The sequence below is a fragment of the Arvicola amphibius genome, chromosome 8 (assembly GCF_903992535.2).
Source record: "Arvicola amphibius chromosome 8, mArvAmp1.2, whole genome shotgun sequence".
NCBI lineage: Eukaryota > Metazoa > Chordata > Mammalia > Rodentia > Cricetidae > Arvicola > Arvicola amphibius.
Window position 1 is genome coordinate 18,111,210 of NC_052054.1, and position 19,168 is coordinate 18,130,377.

General features: G+C 46.0%; 1 protein-coding gene across 2 annotated transcripts in view; it reads right to left on the reverse strand.

Moving 5' to 3' along the window:
- The window catches only part of Sash1 (SAM and SH3 domain containing 1), a 169,557-nt gene that overhangs the window by 57,115 nt on the left and 93,274 nt on the right, over positions 1 to 19,168 (reverse strand). For both annotated transcript variants that reach the window (XM_038338613.1, XM_038338612.1), the window contains 3 exons: positions 7,962 to 8,002; positions 5,019 to 5,105; positions 2,397 to 2,509 (listed from right to left, as the gene is read on the reverse strand). In XM_038338613.1, the coding sequence (XP_038194541.1) occupies positions 2,397 to 2,509; positions 5,019 to 5,105; positions 7,962 to 8,002 (241 nt within the window). The remainder of the gene's footprint in view (positions 1 to 2,396; positions 2,510 to 5,018; positions 5,106 to 7,961; positions 8,003 to 19,168) is intronic.

A 19,168-nucleotide genomic window follows, 5' to 3' on the forward strand; every position in this document is an offset into this window, starting at 1 on the left:
AAAATATCCCAATGTGAACACGGACAAAACTTTCCCAAAAGGTATGTTGGCAATTTCCTCTCCCCAGAGCTGTCCTTTGAATTGTGACTTAGAATTCAAAGCCCCTATGAGTCTTTGATTGACAGAGGAAGGCACATCCACCTAGGTTAAACTCTGATAATATGAGGCGTGGTCTCTATAGCAGGTCCGCATTTGCCCTTCTTGTATACACTGATCCCAAGTAAATTTAGGTCCTTTCTCTGGTCCCAGGTTAAAGGAAGCAAATTCCCTCTGCGGAGTTTTTTCTAATTTTCTTGTGTTGTCTCTGGATTAAAAAAAAAAAATCTCACTTAGGCATTAATAATGAAGGATAATGGTGCAAGAAGAGCAACTGAGCATCCATCTCTGCTCCTTCATCATCTGTAGATGGTACCCAGCCTTGCATACACATAGCACAGAACGTAGATAATGCTGCCATCATTTTCCTCCTGCCTATCTGCCTTTCTGGACGGCTTAATGGACAGTATTCTTGATGTCTCAGTGATCTCTATAGCACACCTGAGACTGGGCAAAAAGGCCACCAAGTAAGACCAGGCAAAGGCCACCAAGCCAGCAGTTGCCAGGCTGCAGGCAGCTCTGAGATGTCACACTTTCTTGCATGTGGCTAGGCCCCCATCTCCTCAGGCTGTCTTCTAACTTCAGCTAGAGGCTGAATTAGGAGCTCACTTCCCCCGCTTTACTTCTTCTCCAAGTTCAAGAGTATTCCTTTTTTTTCTGTTTATATTGGACTATATTGGGGCACTTTTAAATGTTTTCCTTTGCTCCAAGAAAGCGAGTAAACCGCATCTCATGCCGAAGACGGGTGCTGTAAGATGGCCTCAGACACCTGCATCCAGACAGTGAGTTCTGCTACTGGAACACAGTGCAGCCTCGACACTCACCGGGAGGCAAGGAAATCTCCTACTCACTACAAGAAAACTCCATATATGTGGATTCTTCTTACACGCATTGTCTAGTGATTCAGCTGGATGTTTCCCCAATGCTGGGACATACACAAGGGATGGAACTAGAGAGAAAATGTTTGGAGGAGTTTGACACTCGAGGTCATGGGCTAAGAAAGAAGGCGCAGGTTATCTGAGTGAGGCATGGACAAGGTTGTCACCCATCACTAGCTACATCACCTATCCCAGCACAAACATGCTTTTCTGCAGTAAGCCAAGGTACTCTGTCCCCTGCACTATCATGAACTTCAGTATGCTGGGGACAAGGTTACGATGGCAATCCTCCAAGTCCACAGATGAAGAAAAGTCAGCAGATGTTGCAAAATTGCCCCGGCCCCCGAGTTTCCTTCCAAAGTCAGTCTCACTTCTTTTCCTTGTGTGGCACGCTCACTCCCCCCTCCCCTTCCCTTCCTTAATAGTCAGGGCTAGCTGTCAATTTACAGGCTGTAGAATCATGTGGGAGATGGACCAGGGGCATGGCCACAGGTGATGAGGTGGGAAGTGGGCCTGGAGGGGCTGAATGGTTAAAAGCACTTGCTGGTCTCTCAGAGGGCCTGAGTTTGACTCTCAGCACCCACAGCAGGTAGCTTACAGCCACGTGGAACTCCAGCTCCATCTTCTGGTTATCCTGTACACACATGGCATATACTCATGCAGACACAGATGCAGAAGTAATAAAAAGGAAAACAAAATCTTTTAAAATGAAGAATGTGGGAAGGGCCATCTTGACTATGGGACTGCTGACTGGGCAGGAGATCCTGGGCACTATAGTACATAGAAGCTTAAATGTGGGTGCTACTATCCCACATGGTTGGGTCCCAGGAAAATTAAAATGGAGAAAGTGAGCTGACCAGCACAGCCGTTCATTGCTGCCTCACTCCTGACTAAGGATACAACGTGAACATTCTCCTCAAGCCTCGACCACTATGACCGCACCCCCACAAGTGCCAGAACATTGAACCGAACCCTAGAACTGTGAGCAAAGAGAAATCTATTCTTGCCAAGTAATTTGTCACTAGTACAAATATTTTATTATACAAGATAGAAAACTTGTATCAAGCAAATAGGATGCAGTAAGTATCATTATTTGATCAAACATTACTTGATCAATTTGATAGAATGGATAACTGATGACCACTAAAATATCATCAAAATATTCCTTCGGGGGTTGAGGATTAGTTGGTGGTAGGGCAGTCCCAAAGCATGCATGAAGTTTAGATGCCTGATAATCTGATATATAGAGGTGTGTGCGCGCGCGCACACACACACACACACACACACACACACACACGCACGCACGCACACACACACACGCACACACACACACACTGCAGCTATTGGGCTCCTATAACGTCTGATGCCCCCACGCGTTTTTCCAGCTGATGCCCGGCGCAAGCTAAATGCCCACACTCTCACCCTAGCAAGCGCTTCTTCAATGGTGATCATCTTTTCTTTGACCATCATCATTAGCTGGATCCGCTCCTCGTCGCTCATTGTTATCTCACTGGCCACATAGCCCACGTCTTCTCCTGGGGGGTGAAAGACAGATAAACGCCAGTGAGAGCTGGAGGGGCGGGCGGGCGTCCAGCCTGGAGGGGGAGGGACTTCTCTCAGGGGCACTACCCACTTTGCGTGCTACGGAGGGAGTGGAGGGATGTAGAACCGAGCTGTTGCTCCGGAAGCCAAAAACTCATCTATTGGGAAAACGTGTTCTAAGAACATGTGTGAGCTACCACAGAAGCAAATCCATGACCAGAACTTTAGAGGCAGGCTTTTTAGACATGGTACAGAGTTGACACGGAATTCCTTGTTCCTCGTGGACCAGGAATCTCATCTAAACACCCAAATTGAACAGACAAGCATTTTCGAGGTCTCATTGGGTTGGACATTCTCTGTATTTTACTGTGTGCAATATGTATGATAAGAACATATATTTGTACAAGAGCACCCTCTGCTGTGACAGGGGACGAAGCCACAGAACCAAGACTGCCAAGCCTGGTTCAACCATCTTTCCACAGAGAGTTATCTGGCGTATCTCTGAGTTACCGGGTTATCTCACGGGACAAACACATAAATAAAACTACACGCGAAGCATGTCAACCTCATGGAAGACAGGTAGTACAGCTATTTAGATCTGGAAGTATGCAGTCACCTGGTCTGCAGGATGTGAGAGGTAGCTACCACCTAACTTAGAGTGAAGGCCTCCGGAAGTACACGGGAAAAGAGCCACCATGCCCCACACACTCCTTCTAAAGCCTTTCCCCACAAAGCAAACAATGCTATCCCTCTTATTTGAGCTCCACTGGCCAGTTGTGTCTTTGGTCAGTATGAGGGAAAGGACTCAGTGACAACAGGCTAACACACACACCAGGAGGAAGCCACATTGGTGGTCTTGCTCTCTCTCCTCTGTCTCTTCTTCCTCTGACATTCTTTGGTGACTTCTGGCACCATCAGGACCTCAGCCAGGGCTTGATACACCCTGTGTGAGCTAGGACAGGACTAAGGAAACACTGAAGGCTCACTCGGAACCATGGTAGAGGAACCTAGCTTACGGTTTGCATTCCCCATGCTCCTGTATCTCGTTTGCATTTAGTAAGCAATTAGTTCAGAGGCACCCCTCAAGTCCCTGAGGAAACTCGTCCACTTGTGGAAAAATGGAAGGGGTGCTGTGGGTGTGGAGAGAGGCCTCCTGGCTTGCTTCATTTTGATATCCGTGTTGAGTGTCACAGAGCTGGTTGTGTGTGTTATAAAGTCATGTGAACTGGTGAACTGCTTCCTCTTCCTCCTCCTCCTTCTCCTCCTCCTCTCTTCCTCCCTCCCTCCCTCCCTCCCTCCCTCCCTCCCTCCCTCCCTCCCTCCCTTCCCTCTCTCTCTCCCCTTCTTCCCTAAGACTTATTTTTATTAATATCTCCATGTATGTTTCTGTGTAAGTGAATGTCACACATAGGTGCTCACAGAGGCCCAAAAAGGTCACCAGATCCCTGGAGCTGGAGTTACCTACAGCATGAGTTGCCTGACACGAGTACTGGGAACCAAACTCTGGTCCTTTGGAAGAGTGGCAAGTGTTCTTAACCACTGAGCCCTCTCTCTAGGCCCTGCCTGCTATCTTCACGGCTTTCTTTCTCCACAGCTTTCTAAGTGAGATTTGTCAGAATGCTAAGTTTACCTGGACGCACAGATGATTCTGGGTCTCTACCAATAGGGAGAGTGTTGACGAACAACTCCTTCAACGTGGGACAACTAAGAAAAGTAGTCCCGTGATAGCTGTCTGAGAAATCAGGTGTGCAGCTGAGGACGCTAAGGCCCAGGGCCAAGTTTCTTGTGTCTGGGTGGGAGTAACTCTCTCAGAGAAATCTCTGCAGGAGGTGTCGTGTTATTGTATAAAAGGAAAGCAAGCAGTATCAGTGATAGACTGGAAAACACCTTCATTTATTGATAACCCCATTCAGTCTGAGAGGAATGTGGAAGTCGATGTGCCCGGTTTCCTCTGTGAATACTGGGGAAATATAAATTACATAACCCAGCCTCCAGGGGATGACATATTTATTTGCTATCTAAACAAAAAACAGAGGCAAGGCCTGGAGAAAGGGCAGAGCTCCCTTCACAGAGCAGCCGGGTAAATTCTCATGATGTCAGACCCAGAGAGGGTTTCCAGGGGCAACACGCCCATAACTGTCCCTGCTACAGAGCAAGAAGTTCAGAAGAATGGAAAGGTTCCAAGAGAGGGCAGGCACTGGAGGGTCCAAAACCAACAAACGCGAAGATTCCCTTGACCTTTCAAGGTCAGTGCTTGGCGAGCTTAAGGGAAAAGCAGGGAAGCTGGTGTGATGGGGAGCCCGCAGACAGGGTCTCTACTGTCACGGGGTCACCAGCTCCTCCAGTTTGTTCAAGAAACTCATGGGGTCAAAATCTTAAAGTCATGGAAGGAATGTCGGAAAAGTTGACTATTTTGCAGGCAGATGCAATGAGTTATTCCTAAACTGTAGAGTTCATTTACATCGGGGGCCAGGAATTCTGAGTATTATGAAGCCACTGTACCTTTTGAGGTCTGTCTCATTATTCCTTTCTGGTTCTTTCGAAAATTCTGCCAGAAGTACTTATTTTTCTTCTTCCAATCTCCTTTTCCTTTAAAAAAAACGAAGGAAGGAAAGGAAGGAGAGGGAGGGAGGGAGGGAGGGAGGAAGAGAGAGGAAGAAAGAAAGAGAGAGAGAAGCAGTAAATTCACTGATAACAAAAGTAGTCTCCTTACAATGTCAAAGCTTGAACGAATACCCTGATTTCACAGAAAGGCATTTTTTTTTTCAGTTTGTGAAAGACTGTGAAATAGCTATAAAGTTGTTTAAAAGAAATGCAAATTTGCTACCAGGGAAAAAAAGGCCCAACAGGGTTAAGAAAAAGAAATAGAGGCACATCAAAAGGGCAGGCCGAGCACGCGCTTCTGTCTTCACTTTGATGTCCGTCTAGCCAGTACGCCTCATTCAGCCTTGCGCCCTGGTGCATTTGCTCCCTTTGGGTGCAGCCACAATCACTTCACTTTGCCACAGAGGGCTTGCCGGGGTTCACTTTGCTTTGTTTGTTCCCGTTGTTTATCTGCCATTGCTTTTATTGTCTTATTCCAAATTTAATGAAGAAAACACAGACTGACTAGCCTGGTTCACTGTGCTGTTTGGTGACATGGGTCTACTGCACAGGAAAGGCATGATCCCCATCTCTCTAATGTTTAGGTTTCTTGGTGACCAACCTGCAGATTAACAAGATCACAAAGACAAGAAAAACAGAGGTCGGTCCTGTTGTGACATCTCCTAACTCAATCTCCCTTTAACCTCACTCCCATCTCAGACTAGGACTGGGTTTCACCAATGAAAACAAATTTGCCATTAATAGACATTTAAAAAAATATCTTAGGGTTCTAGTAATTGACAATAGAAAATGCCCTTTTAAATGCAAACAGAGATGCTGGGAGATAGCTCAGCCACTGAAGAGATTGCTTCACAGGCATGAGAAGGCCAGTTCAACCTCCCAGAGCCCACGATAGTGAAGCTAGGCATGGTGGCACAAACTTATAACCCCAGCACCACACAGACAAAAAGAGGCAGGCCCCTTGTGGGCCAACCACCCTAGTGATTTGGTGTGTTTCAGGCCAAGGGGAGCTTGCCTCAAACAGAAAGGTGGATGGCTCCTGAGGAAGCCAAGGTGTCATGTGTGTATGTATGTAGGCACACACACACACACACACACACACACACACACACACACGGACAATACACATACGGACACTCGAACACACGCACATCAAAAATTGTAAAAGACAAACAGAACAGAGGACAGTAAGTAAATGGGGAAGGCAGTTCTTTATTCTTTGAAAAGGAAAGGCAGTGGCGGCCATGGCTGTCACTGTGCTGATGTGGCACACCCAAAGCAGCAGCTCTGTCTCCATTTGGTGGCTGTCTGGTTGCCCTGTGGCCACTGGAAACAAGGCCCAGCAAAGAGGCGGCTTCCACAGTCTAGACTGGCGGTGCCAAGCAATGATGCATAGAGTACCCATGTGGGAACTCCATCTCCGGGCTCCCAAGCCAGGAAGGGTGTCATTTGTCAAAACAGGATGCCCTCATTTAAAGCCGACAGCCATGGAGGCCAGGGAACGAAAGCCACGTCTTTCTGCCTTCGATTCCCTATGTTCTCAGGTCCTCGAGGTTAGTTTTGTGGGGTCTGCTGCCTGTGAGTAACCCCAGAAAGCAGATGTCAGGCAGGAAGGGTGAAAGCAGACTGGGTGTCGTCATTTGGCTTCTTAAGGCGGAGTCTGAGGCTAGAATGCATCTCTCTGCCTGTCAGCTGTATTTCCTTCCTTCTCACGGTCCATGTACGTAACGGAGATGATAAAAACAGCTAACAATTTCATCATCACTTACGATACCCAAGCTCTTTGCTATTTAACAGCCTAGCTCGTAACCTAGTCTTGTTGTTCAGGCTGACCTTGAACTCACTATCTTCCTGCCTCAGGCTTCCGTGTGCTGAGCTTCTGCTGCTACTAGGGCCTGCTCTCCTTCCATTCAGGCTTGAAGAGGCAGGTGCCTTTCCCCGGTTACAATTAGCTGGGTGGGCGTTCATGATTCAAATCCTGTCAGCTGGATTGGAGCATCGATTGGGTCCTTTGCTATTTCAAGAATAGCTCTCATAATCAAGGATATAGAAAATATATAACCCCTTGAATGGATATTATTTATCGAAACATTCCAAATGGAAGAGTTTACCTGCGGGTATTATCAGAGATACAGACTTAAGGAATTTTCTGATAGTGTCGTGTTCCAGGACAGAGAAAATTATCAGGCATACATATCCAGCAAAGAGGCTTGGTCAGTGAGCTTAGGGCACATTCAATATGTTGGGGACGTAAGCCTCTTACTGTTAAGACTACTTAGTAAGTGGAAATACTCATTAACTGCCCCATTTTGAAGACCTGAAGAACAATATGTAGATGATGATGTTACCTCTATTTCCAAAACAACAATTCCTAACGGCAAAAGGAAAGAAAACAGCACAGCAAATCCCAGGGCTGGAGAGACAGCTCAGCCAGTACAGCACCTGGTCTAAAGCATGCGGAGCTCAGCTTGGATCCGCAGCACCACAGAAGAAGCAGGGCACAGTGGGAGGTGCCCACAACCCTAAGGGAGGCAGACAGGCAGGTTTCCGCACCATTTGCTGGCCTGTTGGTTTAGCTGAGCCGGTGGAGTTCCGGGTTCAGCAAGAGACCTCTCAAAATGGAAGGCAGAGCGTGACTGAGGGATGCCTAATGCGGACCTCAGTCTACATGTATATGTGCACATACATAGACACACAACACGCACAGACACATCATCGTTACAGTGTTTAGATTTGGAGGGAGGGACAAGATCCATAGCTTTACATGTCTGTGTATCCTCTATAAACTATGAGAAGAAAATAATCCAATTAAATATTGAAATCAAGGGCAGTGGTACTAACCTACGCAGCCGTCTTCCGAGTTTGACTTATGAAGAGGGTACCTGGTAAAGGAAACAAAATGTACATATATTACCAGATTTTATGGGATTTTCACCAACAATCTTTCTAACCAGTTGGACCCTGGACCAATAAATAGTGTTTAGTGGAGCCTGGGGAATTTTTACAGTGGGTCTTTTGTACCTATCTGCTGAGTTCCTAGAAAATGGGTACCATCTGTCAACATTGATTAATGACCAAGTCTAGGACAGGACCTACATGTTAAAATGCATATGGGCTTCACTAGAGATTGCTGAAGGATCTTCCATGTCTGTGAACCAATCACTAGTTAAGTTTCTGTCACGGCAAAGTCTACAGGGTAAGCGGAAAAGAAAAAGTACCGTCTTAATGAACTTATCAAATCACAGCGCAAAGGCTGCTTGGGCCACCAAGTGAGTTGCATGGGCAGCTGAAGCAAAGATGAGGGTAGCCTGAGGAGGTGACACATGCCATCAGAAGGAGACAGGATGCCCAGGTGGAGGGGTAGCCAGTATGGCGCTCCCGTAGATGGCGGTGCCAACTGGCAAGGATGACAGTTGGTTTTTCCAGATCTCAGTTAGGTTCAAAAAAATCAAGCCAGAAATGTGTTTCTATTTGCATGAGAGCTTCACATTTTTAAGTCATGGTGAATTTTTGTTCCAATGGATCCAAGTTAATCCAGTTAGCGTATCTGCTTCACAATGTGCCTGTCAGCATGTAATAGCTGAACCTCGTAAACACACACAGCAAGGGATGTGAACCACAGCCAGTGAGCTGCTCCTCTAGGAGCATGGAGGCAGGGGAAGAAAATAATATTAACAGCAAAAGGGGTGGGGAGACAGCAGAGACCCAATCAAAATCCTCATTTGCTGGGTACAAACTCTAGAGGACCAAGTTGGTGAGCTTAGGCACGGGCGAGCCAAAGGGAAAAAACAGAAAGAGCCTGGATAAGTTGGGTACTTAGAGAATCCACACGCAAATCGCCTCTCTAAGTTCACTGCCAAAAAGGAAGATAAAAAGTTGCCTGGTTCTCTGTAGCTGGTTCACTGTAGCTACTATCCGGATGCTTAGAAAGCCGGTTGTGAGGCCAGGTATTGAGAGAAAACATTGAAAACAGTCAGGGGGCAAGTGGAAGGGCCTCCAAACACCTAACAGAGAGAACTTGAAGGTAAAGGGACTTCAAGATTTTAAGGTGCAGAGGGGGTACAGGGTCCCCAATGATTGAGCCACTACTGAGGTGTACAGGCATTGATACGGACTGGTGGCCGATGGGTACCCAGACCCTGCAGGCAACATAATGGTCCACATCTGAGAGGAGAGAACTACTTCTGACTGGCGCACATCCCTGAAAGTTTATCCATGATGATGTAGGAAAGGCACTAAAAACAGATGCAGGAGAAACCATTGCCAGGGTCGAGAGCTAGATGAGAACCTCGTTTCCTTTTCTACCACACATGCATGCGCGCGTGTGCGTGCGCACACACACACACACACACAGAGAGAGAGAGAGGGGGGGGGGGGGGGGAACATACCAGAATTCCAAACTACAGTCCCCCACAAAAATAGAATCTACTATTTTCCTTCCTCCCACCCACTGCAAAAATAAAAGAGCTTCAATTCATGTGTACTTGAAAGGTTTTCAAGTGGTGGACATTTGAAGTTCTAAATGATAGACAGACAGACAGACAGACAGCAATATTTCATGATTACATGTAAGGGACGAGGGCATGCGGTATGAAGAAATGAGCCTACTGTTAGAGAGGGGGTGGATATGAACAAGGATGCATACAGGGATAGAGACTTAGCTCTGTTGGTTGAGTTGATGTCTAGTGTACAAAGTCCTGGTTTTGACCCCATCACTGTATAACGCCGAAGGTAGCTGGTGCACTTTTGTAATGTCAGCACTTGGGAGGGGAAGGCAGGAGGGTCTCAGCTATGTAGAGAGTTCAAGGCCAGTGTGGAACACATAAGTTCCTGTCTCAAACAAGCAACAAATAAGGAGGCATACAAAGATAGGGGTGGCGTACAGTTGGCCTTGATTGGACTGTGGGGGGTCCAAGGAGATCACTAAAGCAGTTCCAGGTACAGCAGTGGAAGTCGCCATAGGTAATTCACGAAGGGAGAAAGGCTCACCCACCTGAATGCGGCTGCACCATCCAATAGGCGGAAACCTAGACAGGCTATAAAGAGGGAAGCAGAAAGTCTTGATGGGCCAGGCATTTCTCTCCACTTAGCAGACACTGTAGTGAACCCTGTTCACTTCGTACCTAGCCTGCTCTCCACACCACGATAACCTCAGCCCCCAACTCAGACGAAACCACGAGCCCAGACAGAGCCTTCTAAGCTGTTTTCTCTCTGGTCTTTGTCACAGTGATAAAGCGTTGACTATCACAGGAAGAAGGGTGCGGAGAGGAGAGCAGGGTGAATTGGGAGATCAACAAAGACTGTCAAGAGTGAGCCATGGGCTAGCTGGCTGGAGAGGAAAGCGGAGAATCTTTCAAAGTAGGAACCAGCTTGGAGCGGTCTTTGAATAAGAAAAATCTACCTGCGTTATTTTTAACTCAGAGTTAAGCCCACCCACCTGCCTCCACTGTCCTGCATCCTGCAGTCCTAGGTGCTCGCTAAAAGTGGAGGGGACAACGTATCTAGCTTCACACTTGCCAAAAGGACTAGGGAGGTACTGACCCATTGCTCAGAGCCACGTGTATGAAATGTCCCCTGTGCTGGACAAAACCAGATGCCAACGTGGTCAGTGCTTTGCAGCAATTTGTCCTTACATTAAAAGGAGCCTTTTCTCAAGAAAATGGTCTGCAGAAATATTTAAGCCTTCAGATGGCTGAGAGCAATAAATCTTAATGGGTTAAGTGACTTTGAACTATCACTTGATTTATATTCCGATTTTACAGGACACTATGGTCCCCACAAGGGGAGGCAGTCTATTGCTCCATGGTCACTCCGCGGTCACTAGGTGGGCTGCAGAGGCCCCGCGGTCTTTTAATGTACACCTTGCCCTCTCTGGGTAGAAGGAAGGCAAATCATTCCACTCCTATCTTTGAGAAATGTAAAGGTTCCTTTCCATTCCAAACATCTCTTTGTGCTGCCAGCAGAATGGAAATGTCTGATGCTATAAAAATTTTTCCAAACTTGCCGTTTCAGGGAAAGGTACATTCTCGCCGCTCCCTAGACATCACAAACCTAGGTGGGTCACAGGCTCCTCCCCAAACTACAGACTTAAGGCCTTCTTGTTTTCATTCGCTCTCTCCCTCTTCAAATTATCACACACAATTGTGTGATTTTGTCCTCATGTTTGGCAGCACTCACATTTCTTGCATTTCCCCAGATCACCAGAAGATGGCACTGTAGATCCTTGGTTTGATTGTGACCTAGCGCGTGGAATTTTGTTTTTTAAATTTTCACAAGTTTACAACACTCAGACTGGGCAAAGCCAGGGTCCCCTAAGTGTGAGGCTCCTCACATCATCACCTCTCCAAAGAGAAAAGTGACACCGTGTGAATCCGGACAGAGTGAATTCTACCGCAGAGGCTGGCAAAGGAGGCATGCAAAATGCCACCCTCTTTCCCCTCTCTTCTAATGTCCATTCTGCAGGACCTGGATGGCAGGCAGGCAGAAGAGTCATTTACTGGCACTGTGGTAGAAAAAATAAACTGTCGGAAGTCAGCTCCAAAGAGGCTGCGCCTCCAGCCACAGCCTCCTTCTGACCCCACACAGGGGCCCTGAGACGGGCAGGTCTAGGAGGTGGTTTGTAGGTGGCCCTTGGGAAACATCGATCCCATTGATAAAGGAGTAAGAGGGATGGGCAGCAGAAACAATACTTGGCATTCTGTGGCACTCTGGAAGTCCTACACCTAAAGTCTCAGGAGGTCTGGGGATGGGATTTCTTGCTCAGAGCTCAAGAGGCCCCCGGTTTAGATCCTGAACAAGTCTGTCCTATTTCAACAGAACTGAACTAGCATGAACATCTTTTCTTTAGTAACTACAGTTTAGACCCCCACATTGCTAACATGTGAACATCTCTCATTAAGATCCCTAAACTACTTAAGCAGTTTCTAAAGACAAAATTCATCTAAGGAAATTCCAAAATTAAGGAATTATTGAATTAAAACATTTTTTTAAAGAAGCCTATCTTCAGAACTTGGCCCACGTCTCTCCCTTGTCCATTCATTTTCAGCCATCCGCCCTTCCCTCCATCTATAACTATTCAGACCCCAGCAAGTTAGGCACAGAGAAGATTTGCTAAGGGAGACAGGTGAGACTTTGTGCACTGGAGCCCGGATGGAGAGAAGTAAGAACTACTGAGCCAGAGAGGGAGGAACGTGGACAGGAGCAGCGATCTCCCTGAAGATGTGGCCACAGCCACGCTGCTGTGGCATTCACATGTAGTGTGAAGCGGCAGGGCTGCGTCCTGCCACCCGGCCGCAGGCTAGCTTTACACCTGAAATAATTACACGGAAACTGTATTTTTTTAAACACTGCCTGGCCCATTATCTGTAGCCTCTTATTGGCTAATTCTCACATCTTCCTTTAACCCATATTTAGTAATCTGGGTAACACCACAAGGTGTGGCTTACCAGGAGAGATCTTAACCTGCGTCCATCTCGGAGAAGAGCAGCATGGAGACTCACTATGGCGACTGCCTGAAGCGTCTCCCCAACTCTACTTCCTTGTTCCCACAATTCTGTTCTGTCTACTCCACCTACTTAATTTTCTGTCTCTTAAAGGGCCAAGGCAGTTTTCTTTATTAATTAACCAATGAAAGAAACATAGACAGATAACTCTCCTCCATCATTCACGCCCCGGTGATGTGGTGGCGGGAGGACAACACCGGGTGAAAGCTGGAGAGGAAGACCATGAGTCTACCGTGGACCGGTGACGTGAGTGACTTTTCATTCTCCCGCGTAGTAACAAAAGGCGAAGTGGGGTGTGTGGGACCAGAGCAGCGCACCAGAGTTAATCTGGATATCACTCACATTGTCAGGAGTTGGGGACAGTGGAACACAAATCAGAGAGGCATTTTGAAGACTGCATATTGATGCTTTAGGGATCAGAAAGAGGTGAGGCCAGGCGGTGAACCGAGTAGACATCTCCAAGCACAGAATGTGTCTATCACTTGAAATCTCAAGGCAGGGAGCACAGAACTGTCTGTCCTGTGTGACTCCCAAGCCCAGGACCTCCCAACACTTCTCTCTCCTGTTCACAAAGCACTAACCTACCACACATCTAAATGTGCCGCCCTTTTCTGTGTCCTAAGAAATGGCCTTCAACTGCACGTGGGCTCAGCCCTGTCATAATTAACAGACCGCCACTCACAAGAATGTGTGGTGTTACGTTTCCCAGCCCGAGTCTGACTGAAGTCTATGGCTACATGAGCACACCTGAGGAGCTGACTCAACACCTTGGGTCTGCTAGCGGAAGTAAGGGGATGAAGAAGTGACTCCTTTCTTCCTGGGGCCATTCAAACAGTCTGAGGCGCACACAGAGGAGAGCAACGCTAGCTCGTTCACACATGCAGAGGCCAGGCAGGCACGATAAATGCCTGAGCTACAGAATCCACATCAGGGTTCCCGTGGGCTTCCAGGAGCATCACTGTAACTAAACAAACAAACACACGTGCACACACACACAAATGCAGTTATAACCTAATTTATAAGGCGTAGCATATGTTATACATCACTAGAAACCTAGATTTGCAGAGATTTTATGGCTCCATAATCTTAAATCTCAGGATATAAAACTTCAGCGCTAGTTTTCTCCCTGCTGAATTCTGAATCGGGGCTCTTGCTGCGTCTGCTAGTACCCAGCATTACCCCAGGCTGCCCAAGAGGCTAGCCTGGCTACACAATTAGACTCTGTTTCAAAAACAGCTTACAGATCTTTAAAAAAAATCAATTTCCTTTTTTAGGAGCTATGTAAGTATAATTTATATTGTGTATAGTAATATATACATATTAACTATGTATGTGGTTTTTAAATGTTTTTGAGTTATCCTTTGAGAATTTATACAATATTTCATCATCTTCTTTCCCCTCCCGCAAATCCTTCTGAGCATGGGGCTTGCACTGGAGTGCTGTTGACTTATGCAGTGCCAATCTGTGATTTTTTTTCCCCCTTCTCCCAGTAGCTATCAATTTCACATAGCTTTTTGGCTGGCAGAGAACTTCATGTCCACCTCTGTATGGAGCTTTACTGAGACAGTGCCTTGCGTTCCATGGCTAACATCTTAGGACGTACCTGAAGATCAGCTTTGAATTTCTCATGTCCCTGCCTTCATCTCCCAACTGTGATATCACAGGACTGTCCACCCACCCTATAGCATTCTTGGCAAACCATCTACCAACTGAGCCACTTCCCAGCCTCGTGAATGTTACCCTTAAGATATCAGATACATTTTTCGTCTCATGAACATCTCTTCTCTACTTAGTAGAATTAATACGGAACAAAATTTAGTTATTACCATCTACTACCTGCCATAGAAACTAAAGAGGTTACCCCACTCCCCAGCCGCAGGGACAGGACTGAAGTGAGGTGAGAGACCCTGGACACGGCCTGGGTCGTAAGGGGAAGGACTTGCTCTCAAGGGTGTAGAAAAGACAAAGACCACCGCCCCCTAGTGCTGAGTCCTGCCTAACTCTCTAGTCACCCAAACCCAGTTCTTTCTAGGGGGAAGGCTGAATTTCTTACATAATTTCACCAACTGTGACTGACAGGAATTCTCACCCAGTCTTAGAACTCCATAAATAACGTATGCTAATAGTAACACCGGCCACATTTTATCAGCTCAATCAAAACACCCCCTCATCCAGGCCTTTTCCCTTCATCTCAGAATCTTCTCTCAGCTTGTAATTTCTTCTTGTTGTCTTTAGCTTGGCTTGTTGCCTTTTTATTTTTTTTTTTTTTGTTTTTTGGTCTGAGACAGCACCTCATACTGTAGCCCACACTAACCTTAAAACTTACTATGTAGCCCAGGCTGGTCTCAAACTCCCAGCAACCTTCAGGCCTCGGCTTGCCTGATAGCTGGGAGTGCAGGCACGAGCCACCATGCTCAGCTGTGTTCTGTACTTTCCTGCTTGACAAGGTCACCTCAATAAATGATTAAGATAGGGGTGAGCATTGTGAAATCCAAGGCGACAACCCAGTCCAGAATAAGAGTCACGCATTATGAAGTCTGACAGATTTGGAAAGAGCCAAAGGTGCAACACATTTACATGTTGATGCTGCCGGATAAAGTAGCAGTATGTAAACGGTCCCTGCCAGATGAAGTAGCAGTATGGGAATGGTCCCTGCCTTACTAGGCTGTCATGAGAGTCTGAGTGGATGAATGGAACCCCTTACACTGCGCCTGGCACTTGGGCAGACCCCGCGAATGATACCTACATAAACATTCATCAGTGCCACAGCAGACTGGTACCCAGGATGCTCTGCAGAACTTAGCCGTCAGCACGTCAGCACACAAGGCCAGCACACATCCCCTATGCTAGCTTAAGCCATTTCCAGTCACTGTCTCTGCAACGATTATTTCATGGCAACCCCTCTCCAGCATTTTCATGTAGTTATTTCTTCTCATTTCATAAAAGCAACTTATTATTAGAATCCCAACAAAACATACATTTGATGATAAACACATGCCAAGTGTTCTTTATCTAGTTTATTTGTGCCACATATTATTTTCATTTGCTTATATCTTATTGTCAGGTGCCTGAATAAATGGTTCACTGGGTAAGAGAGTTTGCTGCTCTTCATAGGTCCAGAGGTCAGGCCCTAAGAAACACATGAAGCAGTTCACAGCCATGAGCTCCAGGATCTCACACCTTCTTCGGGCCCTGAATGGATCCAGTGTGTGTGTGTGTGTGTGTGTGTGTATTTAAAATTTAAAGAATTTTTAAAAATCTTTATATTCAAATGTTTCCATAGGGCAGTATTTAGCTTAGTAAAACATAGTATATACTAAATTATTTATTAATGCTAAGCAGCTTTTTCAGTATGGACACATTTCCTAGCAAGTGACATAGGTCCATCAATTATATCACATTAATTTATTAAAAGCAATGTCAGGCTTTTCAAGGTTATGAAGTATGGATGTCGTCGAGAAACAATGCTACCAACCACCCAGTCTTTAATTCTGCTGTGTGCAGGTCTGTGACGGTTGCCACAAGTGCCTATCAATTTGACAGTACTTAAAATCATCCAACAAGAGAGTCTCGGCGAAGGAGTGTCTCTATCAGATTGAACTGTGAACATGTCTTGATTACACGTGAATTGATGTGTGAAGACAGCCCACTGTGGGGGCACCATTCCCTAGGCATTCCCTAGACTGTGTAAGAAGAGGGGAAGCTAGCTCTATGCAAACAGGAAGGAATGTATCCTCCTTTTACTCTTGGGTGTGATGCTGACTAGCCGCTTTGAGTTTCAACATTGGCTTTCCTGCAGTCATTGACAATAGCTGGGGTTAAGAGTTGAAACGGAACAAACAAAATTCCTTCTCTCCTAAGTTGCTTTTTCTCGGGGCATTTCGTCACAGTCCAGTAAAGAAAGGACAAGGACTGCCGAAAGCATCGTCGAGACGTTTGGACTCTTGAGCCATGAATTTGGCACTTGTAACTTTTCCTACCCCGTCTCCTTTCTATAAGAAATATCCTTGGTCCAAAGTCATCCTCCAAACCACTTTAAGTCAGGCTATTCCTTCCATATGATAAGATGTCTCAAGGACATGGTATTCAGAAAATGAGGAAGATGATCTGTGTGGTACCTAGAACATGCCTACGCTGAGCACTAAAACTGACTAAAATGTGACCAAATATGGTAACTCTGCTCCCTGACTTTGACCCAAGTCTTTGTCAGAACTTCTAAAAATGCACTTCACCCTCTCAGCTTGGTTCTCTGGCACTTCCAGGGTGGCCAATAATCTCTCCAAGTCAAAAGCGGGGTTCCAAGTCCTCTGAAAACCCTTCGCAGAGGTACACGGAAGGGATGTTCATCCTTCCACACACCAGTTAGGAACTCATGCTGCAAGTTAATGATTCAGGTTGCTGGCAGAAACACAAGACTTTCACGTCTGACGAGCAGCCAAATGCCATCTCTCCAAAGCGGAAGTCGGAGGCCTGACTTTGTCCAGACTACAGGCTCATTAAGGCCAGGATGTAAGGGCAGAAGGACTGAGTGAATCACGTTGTACTGTGGGTTCAGGTTGGGGGTTGGAGAGAGGCAGAACCAAACCAAGGACAGCTTTGTGTATGTTCTGTTGACATGCCACCCTCAGTTCCCAGGGGCCTCTCAGGGTAGGGTCACTGTTCCAATTTTAACCTTTCTTTTATTTTCTTCTTCTCTTCTTCCTTTCCCTTTCCTTTCTAGCTCTGTTTCTCTGTCTTAGACAAATCACATAGAGGTAAGGCTGGCCTCATACTTGCCGTTTAGCCTAGGGTGACCTTGAACTTGCAATCCTCCTGCCTTCACCTTCTGAATACTAGGATAACAGGCACACACCACGGCAATGGGCTTTATGTGGTGCTGGGGAAGAAGCCAAGGGCCTTATGCGCACTATGTAGGCAAGCACTCTACCAGCTGAGCCGCAGCTCCAGCCCTCATATTTCTCTTCATTTGTGACTTGGTTCAGAACTAAGTAAGTGACTATAAAATGGATACACAGATGCCAATTTTGCTGGTGGTAATCACTGACAGCAACAACATATCCAACACCTATGATAAATGCCTTTCCCGTTCCTCCAAAAATAGTAACCAATCTTCAGAATATCTCTATGACGTATTGGATGGCCCGTGGTATTTGAAGTAAGATTGTACAGAAAGGAATCCTAGCTGATTACTTTCATATGAAAAGATCAATGATGAATTGTTTTTTGCTAGGTAGAGATAATGAAGTTCTGTGCTACTTAATGAGGGAACTGCATCACAGCCCAGTACACACCTTCCACCAGTTTACAATTAATCAAGCAGATTTTATTAACTTTCTCTAAGGTAATAAATTAACTTGACTCCTACTTTCAATAACTTTTCTCATGTTCTTTCTTTCCCCCCAAGAACCACAGTTTTGGTTGGGCGGCAGTGTGCTCTGTGAAAATACTTCTTCGGACTCCCTTGCAGCTAAAAGAGAGTAAGTTATCAGTCTCCCACAGAGAACTAGGGTTCTCTGGGTAGTTCTAAGAGAGTCCGTGTTTCTGTGATTGAAAGAACTAGCTCAGTCCATACAACCTCTTCCTCTGCGATCCCTGTTCATCTTGTCTGAAGCACAGGCAGCGAAGCCAAGTCGTCATCATTTACCAGAAGGAAGGAAGTCACACTTTAAGGCTGGTGCAGCAGAGAGGAAGAAATCCCAGCTGTACCAGTCTCCAAATACTCCCCTGCAGGCTCCTAGTTATAGGAGAATATGCAGCTATTTGTCCATGCTGACGTCAAGCTGGCCCATGGCTATACAGGCATGGTAGTCCATAACAATACTTGGGACTATTTGGGAGTACCAGTACTTATAAGGCACTTGGGAGGTTGAGGCAGGAAGGTCATGAGTTACAACATAGTAAGATTCTGTTTAAACACAAAAAAAGAAAGGACAAGCTTTTACAAAGCATTGGTCTGGTTGGATTACTGTGTTCATAACTTGTCATCTTTCAGGCCACAGAAACCCAGAAAAGAGCATGCCCTGAGCTGGGTAGTGATGGCGCACGCTCCAGGACTCGGGAGGCAGAGGCAGCCAGATCTCTGTGAGTTTGAGGCCAGGCTGGTCTACAAAGTGAGTTGCAGGACAGGTTCCAAAGCTACAGAGAAACTCTGTTTTGAATGCACCCCCCCCCCCAAAAAAAAAGAACATGCCCTGGTATACAGGTGAAGGTACCATGAAAGACCTAAATAACAGCGCCCCCATTCAGCAGGAAGCAGTTTGGAGAGAAAAAACTGCGCCCACATTTCCAAATATTGTTTATAAATGTTCTTTTACATTTAAAGGGGGATATGATATAGATATGAATAATTTGCATTGGTATGGATTTTAAGGTCAATTTTGTTATATGTATATGTATTTCTGATCTTGATTAAGGTATTGTGATTGTAGTTCATTTTAAAAACTGTAATGTATAATTAGGAAATATAGGTTGTTAATGGATAATCATTGATAATAGTTGAGCTTGTTATTAGATTTTCTAGATATGTAGAGATATATTTCAGTTAGA